At 30.7% G+C, this 13,290-nt stretch overlaps 1 protein-coding gene across 1 annotated transcript; it reads left to right on the top strand.

Moving 5' to 3' along the window:
- The first annotated feature begins 4,271 nt into the window (after window positions 1-4,271).
- On the top strand, window positions 4,272-5,778 carry LOC104604096 (exosome complex component RRP45B-like). The gene has a single exon (XM_010268323.3). The coding sequence runs from the start codon at window positions 4,884-4,886 to the stop codon at window positions 5,724-5,726; it is 843 nt and encodes a 280-aa protein (XP_010266625.1). The 5' UTR covers window positions 4,272-4,883; the 3' UTR covers window positions 5,727-5,778.
- Window positions 5,779-13,290: the final 7,512 nt, after the last annotated feature.

The raw sequence follows: 13,290 nt of genomic DNA, 5'->3' as shown, positions 1-13,290 counted from the left end.
TACGACCAAACCAAACCAACTCATGAATATTCATAATTTCAGCTAAATTAATAGTTTCATCTCTGATAAATAACAATAGTTTAATCTCCAATAATTATTGAAAATGTATAGCAAAAATACACAATTATTGAAAATTACAAAAAAATACAATAAGTACTAAATATATTAACTTAGTCAATAAATAGTATAATCTCAAATAATAGTTTAATCTCCAATAAATATTAATCAATAAGTTATAAGAAAAATACAAAAAATACAATAAGTACAATAAATTAAATTTAAAAGTTTCACTAATAGTAGTTTAATCTCAAATAATTATTGAAAGGTTTATATTAAATAACAAAACAAAATAAATTTATACATAATCATTGAAAATACATTTATCACAAAAACAATAAATAATTACTAGAATACAATAAATATTAATTATAGTATATATAATTATATAATAAATACATATTAAGAGTTTAATATTATTATTAATAAATATTAATTTTTTAAAAAATATTTTCTTGAAATATTACTTGATATAAGTGAAATTAGTTATTTACAATATTATGTAAAAATATTAAATTATTATTATTTTCAATATTATGTTATAATTATTTTTAAACTTTTCAGATATTTTTTAAATTTATTGCATAATTTATTTATTTTAACTATTTAAAACCTATCTATGTTAAATATTTTGTTATCTAAAATACCCAGTTATTTAAATACTTAAATAATATATAAAATATTTAAAATTTAAAATATTAGTTATTTATGGAATTTAATTATCCATAAAATCATAATTTATACTATTATTACATAATTTCATTATTATGTTATAATTACTTTCTTGCTTTAAAGATTTTTTTAAATTTATTACATAATTTCGTTATTTTAACTATTTAAAATATAGTTATGATAAATATCTGGTTATTTAAATATTTAAATAATATATCAAATATTTAAATATTTAAAATTATTATATAATTTTATTATAACATTTAAATAATTCTTAAATTTTATAATCCCAAATTCCTTTAGATAGATATAGATAAAAAAAAGGAGAGGATAAATAGGAATTAGAGATAATTGTGGAGATAAATAGGAATTAGAGATAATTATGGAGAAAGTGGGGAGGTAGTTTAGGAGAAGAGAATATTTAGGTTATCGGGAAAGTGCATATCGTTGGTTGTTTCAAAAATGACATGGAATAAAAAAACAAAAAAGGAGAAAATTTCTTGACCGCTTTGTTTTAATATATACTAGCAGGGACCCGTGCAATGCACGGGATTTATTAAGTGAAAGATAAATAATTGAAAGGGTTATTTACTAAAATACCCTTTATAGTTTCATGGATTTACTAAAATCTATCCTATAGTTAGCATTTCACTAAAACACCACTTATAATTTGAAATGGATTTAATCAATCTTCCATTAGATGATAGTATTGACCCTAATGTTCATTTAAATAAATTTAATTAAAAGAAAATAAAAATAAAATACCATTTTTGCCCTTAATAAGACATGGGCAACTACTCTATTGGCTATATTTGGTCAATTTTTTTTTCTATACTAAAAAAGTGTCAAGTGTATTTTTGGAATAAAAAATTATGGGTCTAATGGAAAAACAAACACTCTTAAAGAAAGGTTGATTAAGTAAATATATTGTAAAATATATGAGATGTTTTAGTAAAATGAAAAAGGTAGGTTTAAGTAAATATGTAGAACTATAAGGTGTTTTATATTTAATAAAAACACATAAGAATATACAATTGTTTTATATTTTCAACTTTTTAAATAATTAATAATTTTTCGTATTTTATATAATAATTTTTTTATAATACAAAAATAACAATAATTAATTCAGTTAGGTTTATTCATCAAACTGGTGAAACCAACCAACCCAATCAACTCGACCCAAGTTGGTCGGTTCTCTAGTATTTTAGGTCGGCTTTGGTTAAAAAAAAATCCCAATTTGACCAAGTTGGATCAGTTTCACTTTGACCATTTGTAAACTGATCAAAATTGAACAACTTAACCATGGATATATTAATATTTTATATTCAAATATAATTTTTAACATGGAAAGTGGGAAATTTCCCACATTTCTTACTCTAAAATGTTTTAAAATTAATAATTGCACTACAATTTTCAAAATTAAATTTAATTGTTATGCTTAAATCTTTTGAACCGACTTACAAAACCAAAAAATAGACCCAAACTGGTACAATCTGAGTGGGTCAATTTTCATAAAAGGTCAGTCGGTTTCAACTAACCAACTCCCCAACCTAACTAGGTCAATTTGGTTTGCCAAATAGCCTATTACCGAACTAAACCAACTTATGAACACTCATAATTTCAGCTAAATTAATAGTCTCATATCTGATCAATAGCAATAGTATAATCTCCAATAATTATTGAAATTTTATAACGAAAATACACAATTATTGAAAATATATTGATAATGAAAAAATACAATAAGTACTAAAAATATATTAACTTAGTCAATAAATAGTATAATCTCAAATAATAGATTAATCTCTAATAAATACTAATCAATAAGTTATAACAAAACTGCAATAAATTAAATTTAAAAATTTCAAAAATAGTAGTTTAATCTCCAATAGTTATTGAAAGTTTTTTGTTAAATAAAAAAACAAAATAAATTTATACATAATCTTTGAAAATGCAATTATCACAAAAAACAATAAAATAATTATTGAAATACAATAAATATTAATTTTAGTATATATAATCATATAATATATACATATTAAGAGTTTAAATTTTTTATTAATAAATATTAATCTTTTTCAAAGTTATTTTTTCGAATTATTACTTGATATAAGTGAAATTAGTCACTTACAATATTATGTAAAAATATTAAATTATTATTATTTTCAATATTATGTTATAATTATTTTTCTTCTTTTTAGAATTTTTTTTTAATTTATTACATAATTTATTTATTTTAACTATTCAAAATCTAGTTATGTTAAATACTTTTTATTTAAAATATTTAGTTATTTAAATACTTAAGTAATATGTAAAAGAATTACATTTTAAAATACTAATTATTATTGAATTTAATTATCGATAAAATCCTAATTTATACTATTATTACATGATTTCATTGTTAATTTTGTAATATATTAAACTATTATTAATTTTAATATTATGCTATAATTGTTTTTCTATTTTGAACATTTTTTTAATTTTATTACATAATTTTGTTATTTTAACTATTTAACATCTAATTAAGGTAAATATTTACTTATTTAAGTATTTAAATAATCTATAAAGTATTTAAATTTTATTTATTTAAATCTATTACATATTATTAAATATTTGAAAAACATTTAAATTGATAATATCCATAAAATCATAATTTATACTTTGATTACATAATTCATTATTAATTTTGTAATATATTAAATTATTATTAGTTTCAATATTATGTTATAATTATTTTTCTACTTTGAAGAAATTTTTTAAATTTAATACATAATTTTGTTATTTTAACCATTTAAAATATAGTTATGATAAATATTTAAATAATCTATCAAAATATTTAAAATGTTTTGTTAATTGAATTTATTTATTTAAAGTTATTGCATATTATTAAATATTTGAAAAATATTTAAATCGATTATCCAGGAAAACATAATTTAAATTGTTAGTACATAATTTCATGATATATCTTATAAAAATATAATTTTTTTTTGTGTTTTTAATAAATATTTTAAAGTTATTATATAATTTTGTTAGAATATTTAAATAATTCTTAAAATTTTCAATCAAAACTTTCTTTAGATAGATATAGATAAAAAGCGGGGGAAAGGATAAATTGGAATTAGAGATACTTTATGAGAGAAACTCTCCACTAAATTAGAGATAATTTTGGAGATAAATAGGAATTAGAGATAATTTTGGAGAAAGTGGCAATAGTGGAGGAGGTAATTTAGGAGAAGAGATTATTTAGGTTATTGGGATAGGGCTCTAGGTCGGTGTGAGGTGCGCTCAATGATGACCAAATCCTGATTCTTTGGGAGGTACTCAACATCTTATGCAGAGACCGGATCTGCTCCTCACACAGGGCGCCTCACATGCACATCCTACCATGCATTGAGAACATCTCCCGTACTAATTAATTATTATTCACGGGAGATGTTCTTAATGCACGGTGGATGTGCATGTGAGGCGCCCATTCGTAAGGAGCAGATCCCGTCTCTCTTATGCAACCTTTGATCTACATGAAGTGTGTAATAACAAACCTCCGTGTTTACTAAGTAGAAAAATGGGAAAACTAAGGGAGCAAGCCTATTCTCAACAGACAAAAGAAACATTCACCAACACAATCGACTGTTCTCTTCTCTCCCCTGTTCGAACGAAACCAGCGAGCGGCGACGATCTCCCCCCAAACCTCCGGCCTCTCCTCTTCTCTCCGACCTCTCTCTCTTCCTTCTTCTTTGCTCTTTCTTCTTTCTTCTTCTTCCTCCTCCTCTCTCTGTTTCCGTTCGTCACCGCAACGGCAAACCTCCCCTCCATCAGAGCTCTCTCAGTTTCTACCTACCAATCCATCGGATTTCTCTCCGCTTCTACTTACGAATCCAACAAAATCGTCCCTCCTTGCTCCGTTCGTCGTTACCTCTTCCTGTGAAGAACAGAGCACATATTCATCGGCGGAAGCATTGTTTTCTACCAGATCCGGTAAAGGATCCGTCATTTTCGGTGTCGTTTCTCATTTCTCCATCAATCTCCGTGGATTTCTGCATTCTTTTTAGCATTCGGTAGGAGACCGCGACCTCCCCTGTTCCACAAAACACATCGAATTCTTCTGGAGTTCCTATTCGCGGCATCAAGAAACCGACGGCCAGGACATCACTCAGGAAATGGAACAAAGATTGGCAAACACTTGGCGGATGTCAGTCAATGAAAAGAAGTTTATTGAGACAGTATTACTTTCGGACCTCAGGGTTGATGGTCGTCGTCCTTTCGATTATCGTCAGTTGACTGTTAAGTTTGGGAGAGAGGATGGATCTTCAGAAGTGCAGCTAGGACAGACTCATGTTATGGGATTTGTCACTTCTCAACTAGTACAACCATATCGAGACAGGCCAAATGAAGGAACCCTTTCAACAATATATACTGAGTTTTCACCAATGGCTGACCCTTCATTTGAGGCGGGGCGTCCTGGGGAGTTTGCTGTGGAACTTGGACGAATAATAGACCGAGGTTTAAGGGAGAGCAGGGCAATAGATACAGAATCACTTTGTGTGCTTGCTGGAAAGTTAGTCTGGTCCATTCGTGTTGATCTTCACATTCTTGATAATGGAGGGAATCTGGTTGATGCTGCTAATATTGCTGCTTTGGCTGCGCTACTGACATTCCGAAGGCCAGAATGTACATTAGGAGGTGAAGATGGTCAGGAAGTGATAATTCATCCACCTGAGGTGAAGGAGCCACTCCCTCTGACAATACATCATCTTCCTATAGCAGTAACCTTTGCATTTTTTGGTGATGGGAACACTGTGGTGATAGATCCAACTCACAATGAAGAGGCGGTTATGGGAGGAAGAATGACTGCCACATTGAATACAAATGGCGATGTCTGTGCTGTCCAAAAAGCAGGTGGAGAGGGTGTCATGCAGAGTGTGATTATGCAGTGTTTGCGAATTGCTTCTGTGACGGCCACTGACATAACAAGCAAAATAAAAAATGCGGTTGAAGAATAAGGACATGTTCTGTATTGAGAATGTTGGGATCTTTAATCTAATATGAAAGCTAAAAATAAGAACACAACGAACTGGGTTGAATGACTACTTTTATTAACAATAATCTTGGCTTAAATAGCCGTTCAATACACCATTGAAAACAGCCCACTTTAGCGAGAATAAAGCTAAGTTGTAACAGAGACTTTGAACAATTCAAATACTGATAGTTATCCCTAAAGACTAGGACTTTCATGAAATAATTCAAATACAGGTAGTTATCCCTAAAGACTAGGACTTTCCTGAAAACCAGGAAATTATTCTAACAAAAAAACACTGCAATAAACTTTTTCAGAGAACATCTCAATGATCACATCATCAGTTCTGTATTGTGAAGTAATGTTACGGTTCAAAGCAGGCTTAGCCTTGCCTACGCTTGGCAGGCTTACGTTAGGGACATGCCCGTCATTTTCGCCTGTAAGATTTTTGGGAGAACTCATGTCATCTTCAAGCAAACCACCAAAAGCTTAATGTACTCTTTGAGGAGGGGTGGTCGACCTCCTTGGGTGCCTAACCTTGGCACTCCTAGACCTTCATCCCCTTGCGGGGCGGCCCTGATTAACGGCTAGCATGGCTACCAGGGTTCCTCATGGGCGCACACTTGCTCATGGGGACAGTGTTGGACCGGCACTGCGCTACTGATACTCAAGGGAGGCTTGGCATGCGGGCCTGGCTCAAGCATGTCCCTTCACCTCGCCAGCCCCTTGCCCAAGCTGATTGAGCTATCCTGTTGCCCCTAGCGCACGGGTGTGTTCCGGCCCAAGCGGTTGCCTATCATCATGGCACACAGGTGCCTGTCATCATCGGTATATAGGAGACCCTTCACATCGGTGCCAAGTCACCTCATCGGCGCATGGTCGCCTTCCATTATGGTTGTCCCCCTTTAGCACGTAAGCGGCGCCTCCCATGGACCGGTCTAAGCCAGGAGAGTGCCCCGGCCATTGGACTTGAGGTCATGATCCAGTGCTACTAACTTTGGTGGAGCCATCCCATTGGGCAACTCCTAGCCTCTAAGCGTATAAAGGCTTGTCCTGGCCTGCCTTGGCCAGGACGCCGCACGGGTTTCTTCCGCTGTAGAACTACCCCCGTGACAGTAAGGCACAAAACAAAAGACTACAAAAATCAGAATGTTCAGCTTCTTCTTTCACTTTTACCCCCTTTTTTCTTACTTTCTTTCAACACTAACACTCTTCCTGTCTCTCTCTCTCTCACATCTAAATCATAGTCCATCGTCAAGTGATCAGACCATCGATGACCAACGACAAGCGATAGTGGTAAACCACTCTTGTAATAGGCAATATTTGTTAATAAGAAAAATTAAAACTTAGTATTGTTTTTTAGTTACTACGGTCTATGGACCCCATTCGTACCTCTTATTCTATATTGTTTATCTAAGAGACTAATGTCTCAACACATCAAATGGGTTTCAACTAAAACTAGAGGTGTAAATCAGGTTGTGTCAGGCACGACACGATCGTATGGGCCACGTTGGGCCTAAGATTTTATATCCATGGACCGGCATGGAACGGTACGACCGAGTAGGCCGTGCGGCACAACCCATATATTTATATTATATATATAATATAATACTTATATTATATAATTTTATTTTCAATCTTATTATATTGTTTCATTTTATAATTACATATATAAACAATTGTATACATCAAATTTCATATAAAATAAAATTTTAAGATATTTTTTTACTATTTTTTAATTTATGTTAATTTTTCAAAATTTTTAAAAGCATGGCTTGGCCCGGTTCGTGGCCCGACCTGGCCCAAGACTTGGCCCACGACACGACATAGGCTTGTGCGGGCTCGGGCCATGGGCCATGCCGTGATGACCCCCCCCCCCCAAAAAAAAAGTATCCCCCAAGGAAGGGAAGCACGACCTGCAATTTTGTACAAGCCGCACACGAGCCGTGCTGTGCCGACCCAGCACACAACCCGATTTATACCTCTAACTAAAATCCTCCTTGGCCTCCTCCCAAACTTCCAACCTTGACCAAATTCTTTCTAGAATCAAAATCCGAACACTCACAGCGAATTGAACATCTCCCAACTCACGAACCCCCTTTAATCTCTGTCTAATAAAGGAAAAGTCACTACAACAATTAAAGAAGCCAGAGAAAGTTGTCAAAACCTAACTTCCTTTAGATACCTCAAAAAGTGAAGAACATCTCTTTGTTGACCTTTCTCTTCTCCATCTTCCTCTATCTCTTCTTGCCCCATCTCTCCTCTACAACTCTCCTTAAAAACAAATTATGGTTTATGCTCTCTAATGCCATCTTCCTCATTATTGACGTTGATTCATGCCCACTAATGATGTCTTCATTCACCAATAGAACCAATCGTTCCTTTTTCAAGAGAATCAAAATAAACTTTATATCAATGGAGGTGGCTCTATTGGGTTTGAGGCTCTTGTTTAGTATACAGTGGTGGCTCTATTGGGTTTGAGGCAGAGGAAGGAAATTGTATCCAAGAGAAAAAAAAACAAAGATGTCTTTATCTTTAAGTCAACAGCATTGCTAAAGTGGAGAAGGGAGAGTAAAAATGTGAAAAGAGTAGTTGTTTAGTCTCACATTCTCATCAATGGCATTAAAATCATAACTGTCATCAAATCTTATTGATAGCGTGGTAAAATCTAATTGGAATGTACATGTATGTTATAGACCAAGCAGTCCATTTAGTGCGAGCTCATTTAGGAGGGCTTTCATACATTGGCTTTTTGACACTCAATTAGTTAAGAAACCTGAAATACCATGAAGTTGTGTTTGTTAAAAATCTAGAAACCAAAATTACACTTACAAAAGCCACCAAATCCACTTTTCCGATAAAGCTACCTCATGTAGTTTCTTTGAAGTAGCTTAAACAACATAACTTAACAAACATAGAAGCCACTGCTCCTTGAGCCCAGATTTCCTATAAACTTTTCCTACCCACTTTTTACCCGTCGTGATTTGGAGCCACACATCTCTTAATTCATAATAGAGATGTGTGACTCCAATTCACGGCGGGTAGAAAGTGGGTAGGAAAAGTGAGTAGGAAATCCCGAGTGCTACTCTTTGTTGTGTGAGCTCAGATCTCTTGAAGTAAAAAGTTTGCACACACAACATCTAGCTGCACATCGATAATATCTACAATATATGCATGCTAAATTTATGGGAATATATTTCTAATGTGCAATTGGATAGGGATGCTAATTTCATGAAAATTTGCAGGTACCCAACTCGTCACAACCTTAATGGGACTTGTGTACCAAAACCTTAGGTTTGGGTCTTTGATATCAATGTACTCAACATTCAAACTTTATTATATTTAATGTGGTACCTGCTCTTGATGCCCAATTATAAACTTGTATATATTTTATTAAATGTATCTTATATAGAAGAGTTCTATATAATGTCAAATATTTTAAAGTTGTATGTTGGATCTTGTTGAATGTTATTAGTTAATAATATATTTTGAAGGACTTTTTGATGTACTTTAATATTGAACTTGAAGTTTGATGTTGAGTAATTAGCATTTTTTTTAATGATTTTTTGGTACTACCAATCGTGACACATTTAAACCAACATGATTTAATGATAATCGAGTGAGATTGGTCGTTGCAGGTTTAATTGATTAAATGATAATCGGGTGAAATTGGTCATGGCAGGTTTAATGAGTTTGAAATGGGGTGGTTATTGAGAAATTGAGAGGAAAAATTAAACAGGTTTATAACCATAAGTGTTTATGCAGATTTAGGAATGGTAAGGACAATTTATTTATCGACATGAATGGTTGTGCTTTTAAAATAAAAACAGCTACTATGTCAGAAACACAAACACACACATTTGTTGATGTTTTGGTTCTTACCGTTTTAAAAATGGAGAAGTACGGACATGCCTAATGCAGAATTCTGAATTCTGTTGCAAATTTATAAACATTCAAAAGTTCAAAAACCCACACCTTATGCATCCATACCCACCCGTGAATTGACATCAATTCCGAGCTAGCACCTACCTCAACTGTACTTTGGGCCTATGAATTCTGACCCTGGGCTGAATGGTCATTCTCCCTTTTAAGAATGCAAAATTGCTATATTGATGAACACAAGATGTGAATTCTACTATATTTTAGCAATTGCTTTTTTGTATCAAATAAACAAAATCTCGTATAGTTGCATGCCCCTCTTAAGATTATCGAGGCATTTAATAGAATATTAATTAATGTACTAACAATGATAAAACAATAATAAGATGGTAAAAATTGAGTCAAACTATGACATTGAAAGGACATCATACTTTGAAGAACAATGATAAGGTATCATAATAGTGGTAACTAGTTAATGTTGTCAAAGTTTTCCTAGTATAATACCCTCCCCCATCATATAAATTGCCCAAAAAATATATAAACATTTAAATTTGAAGTTCAACTAGCATGCCATTAAGGAATGAATGGTAATTGATATATATATATAACCAATCAATTATAGGTATGATATTTAAAAAGGGTCAATTACAAGGACCCCTTGTACTATGGTCAACCGGTTAGATCCCTCCTAACTTCCACTTTATGACAAATACCTTGGCCATTAAATTAGCTAATAGAATGCATTAAATTACCAAAATACCCACATGAACTATCATTGTTTTATTCTTCTTCATCATTTTATCTTAAACACTAATTGAAAAAAAATACCTCCATTTTCTCCAAACGTAACCAACTAAAATAACAAGAATCACTTATCTAACATATAAAACATGTTTCTTTAGGTTAATCGTAATTAAAAATCCAACAAAAATAATACACTCAAACTTAAAATGAATGTCCCTCTTCATCTTAAAATATAAAAATTATTCACTCGTTTCTCTAACAAGCTAAGAAAAATAAGACAAAATCTTAAATTTCTACCCATTATAAAGATACCTCTACCATTTCATATGATTATTGAATCGAACGAGAAATCTACAAGGACATGTCAGAGTAATTGAGAGGACTTCAATGTTATATTTAGAAAACTAATCGAGCCATGAATTATTCTACTAAATAATAAAGGGGTAGCTCAGGGATTTAAAAACTTTAAACAACTGAATGTTAATACTTTTTCAAAGTTAAATGATGGAACTCTAATGGAGGGGTATTTGTCGCAAAGTGAAAGTTTAGTGAGATAATTGTTATTAGCCCCATGACAATTAAAAACAAAATGACCTTGATCCTAGAGGCCCTTCTTATCTAGAGAAAGAGCTAGGCCACATTTTCTACTTACATAAACAAACTACACATTTAAAAATGATACAACTTCTAAAGTGTCCCTCAAAACAAAGAAAATTTAAAGGCTAAAATCTAAGAATTTCCTATTAGCATTAGAAACCTTACTCAATTATACTGATTCTAGGATAATTTGAGAAAGCCCACATTGATAGGCCAACAACAAGCCTTAGTACATAGCAATTGCCTCATATTGAATAGTTGAGAATGAGAGGCAAGGTCCAAAATAATCTACTACACAATTTCCTCATCATTCTCTAATCACATCACCAAAAGCTAGCTTTATTATAACCAATAAAACCTCAATTATTATTCATCTGGAACACACCATAATTTGAAACCATGGCGGAGGGATTCACCTCCAAGTTATCAGAGTTCAGATAGCATACCTTTTAGCATTACTAGTAAGTGTGTACGTGCTTTGCACGTGGCAATTCTAGATGTTGATATTGATAGTAGTAATGTATCCAAAAATTTATATAAATATGTTTTTTTTTGTTTTTATATTTTATATTTTGTATTATTAATCAGGTGCATATTGAAACATCCAAACATGAGTAGACCTCATCCAAATATGTGATAATCAGACCAAATTATAAAGTTTCAAGTGTTATTCTTTTTGTAACGTTTGGATTATTCTTTTTGTAACGTTTTATCCTTTTGGTGCATTTTTTTTGTTCATTTATCAATAAAATGTAGGATTTATTTAGAGGGAATTTAATGAGGTAAAAAGTAGTAGTTCAACTTAAAGTTTAAACCTCACAATTAAATATGGACTAAATTACAAAATGAGTATTTTAGTCAAAAGAAAGTTCCATAATCTTATTCATATCCTTAATAGTATTGTAAATATAGAATTATAGATGTGTTCAAAATTTTCTTTTTTTTTTTGTATTTTTGTGTGTAAAAATAATTATGATATGTCTACACTTACTTTTTGTTTAATACGATAATTATATGATACTATGCATGTGCCTAAGTGTTTTTTTTTGCAAAACTTATGTATTTTTTTCATTTTTTGTATTTTTTTATATTTTATTAATTTTTGTTGTCTATTTATGACATTAAATGTTAACACATTTAACCCAAAAGTTAACCTATTGATCTTTTTCAAATAGTAAAATAATTTCATTTTTGGTCAATTCTAAATTATGTATTTCATTTTCATTATCAATAAAAAAATTATTGTTTATTGAACCTATTTTTTTAATTTTATTAATAAAAATATCATAAATGTGTCTTATTTTTTTATGTTTTTGTAATTGTCTATATTTGTTTATATTTTATTACCCAATTATGACTTCATAGGTTAATCAATTTGATTTGGATTTTTGAATTTCTTATGCCACACTACTTGGATAAATAATGGTTTTTTTTTAAGTTTCAAAATATATGGGTTTACATTGCTAAAAATATTGACATTTATCTAATTAGTAGCATTTATTAGTGGAAAATAACTTAAATATGGGATTTAATAAGAGAAAATGGGAGTTAATACCTTAAGTATAAGACTTAATGAAAGGTGATTAAATGAAATGAAAAGTAATAATTGAAATTATATTTTCAACCCTTACAATTAGAGATGGACTACATACACAAATATGGGCATTTTAGGAGCCATTAAACTGGCATTCAATTTGTAATAAAATAACTTTTATAGCTTTTATCAAACAAAAAAATTAGAGGGTAATTTTAGTCCAACAAAACTTTCACTCTACATATGCACTTTTATATATAATATAGAAATATAGATAAATATCACATTGTAGTTAACATTTGATATTACCATATATTGATCAAAAAATAAAATATTTTGATTTTTGGCTAAAACCTCAACTAGGGGCAAAACTTTTTTTTTTTTTTTGTGTGTGGGGGAGGGGACTTGGCTCAACTTTGATATCAACATATAACTCATTACATGTATTTTTTTATACAAGCCAATATATACATTAAAATATATATGTTAACATTATATAATCAAATCTCTGCATACAACTATGCACTCATGCAAGTAAATAATCAAATATAAATTAACATTATATAATGAAAATTAACTTTTACCATTTTGCACAAAAACTAAGGCAAGTATCCACTTTATATAATATAGATAATTCTTTTATATTTCTTGGTATATATAATGTATATATATTTCTTGGTATCTATATTGCTTTTATATGCCATATGTTTATAAATTTGCTCTTTCTTTTTATCTTTCAATAATATATATATTTTATATTTCTATTTACATTGCTATTTTCACCTTAAATTATTTC

The sequence above is a fragment of the Nelumbo nucifera genome, chromosome 3 (genome assembly GCF_055504915.1).
Source record: "Nelumbo nucifera cultivar China Antique chromosome 3, China Antique-T2T, whole genome shotgun sequence".
Taxonomy (NCBI): Eukaryota; Viridiplantae; Streptophyta; class Magnoliopsida; order Proteales; family Nelumbonaceae; genus Nelumbo; species Nelumbo nucifera.
Note: the sequence above shows the minus strand (reverse complement) of the source record. Positions and strands in the feature narration are given on the sequence as shown.

Excerpts from the sequence above, each read along its gene's own strand:
- LOC104604096 (XM_010268323.3), top strand. The coding sequence starts at position 4,884 with ATGGAACAAAGATTGGCAAACACTTGGCGGATGTCAGTCAATGAAAAG.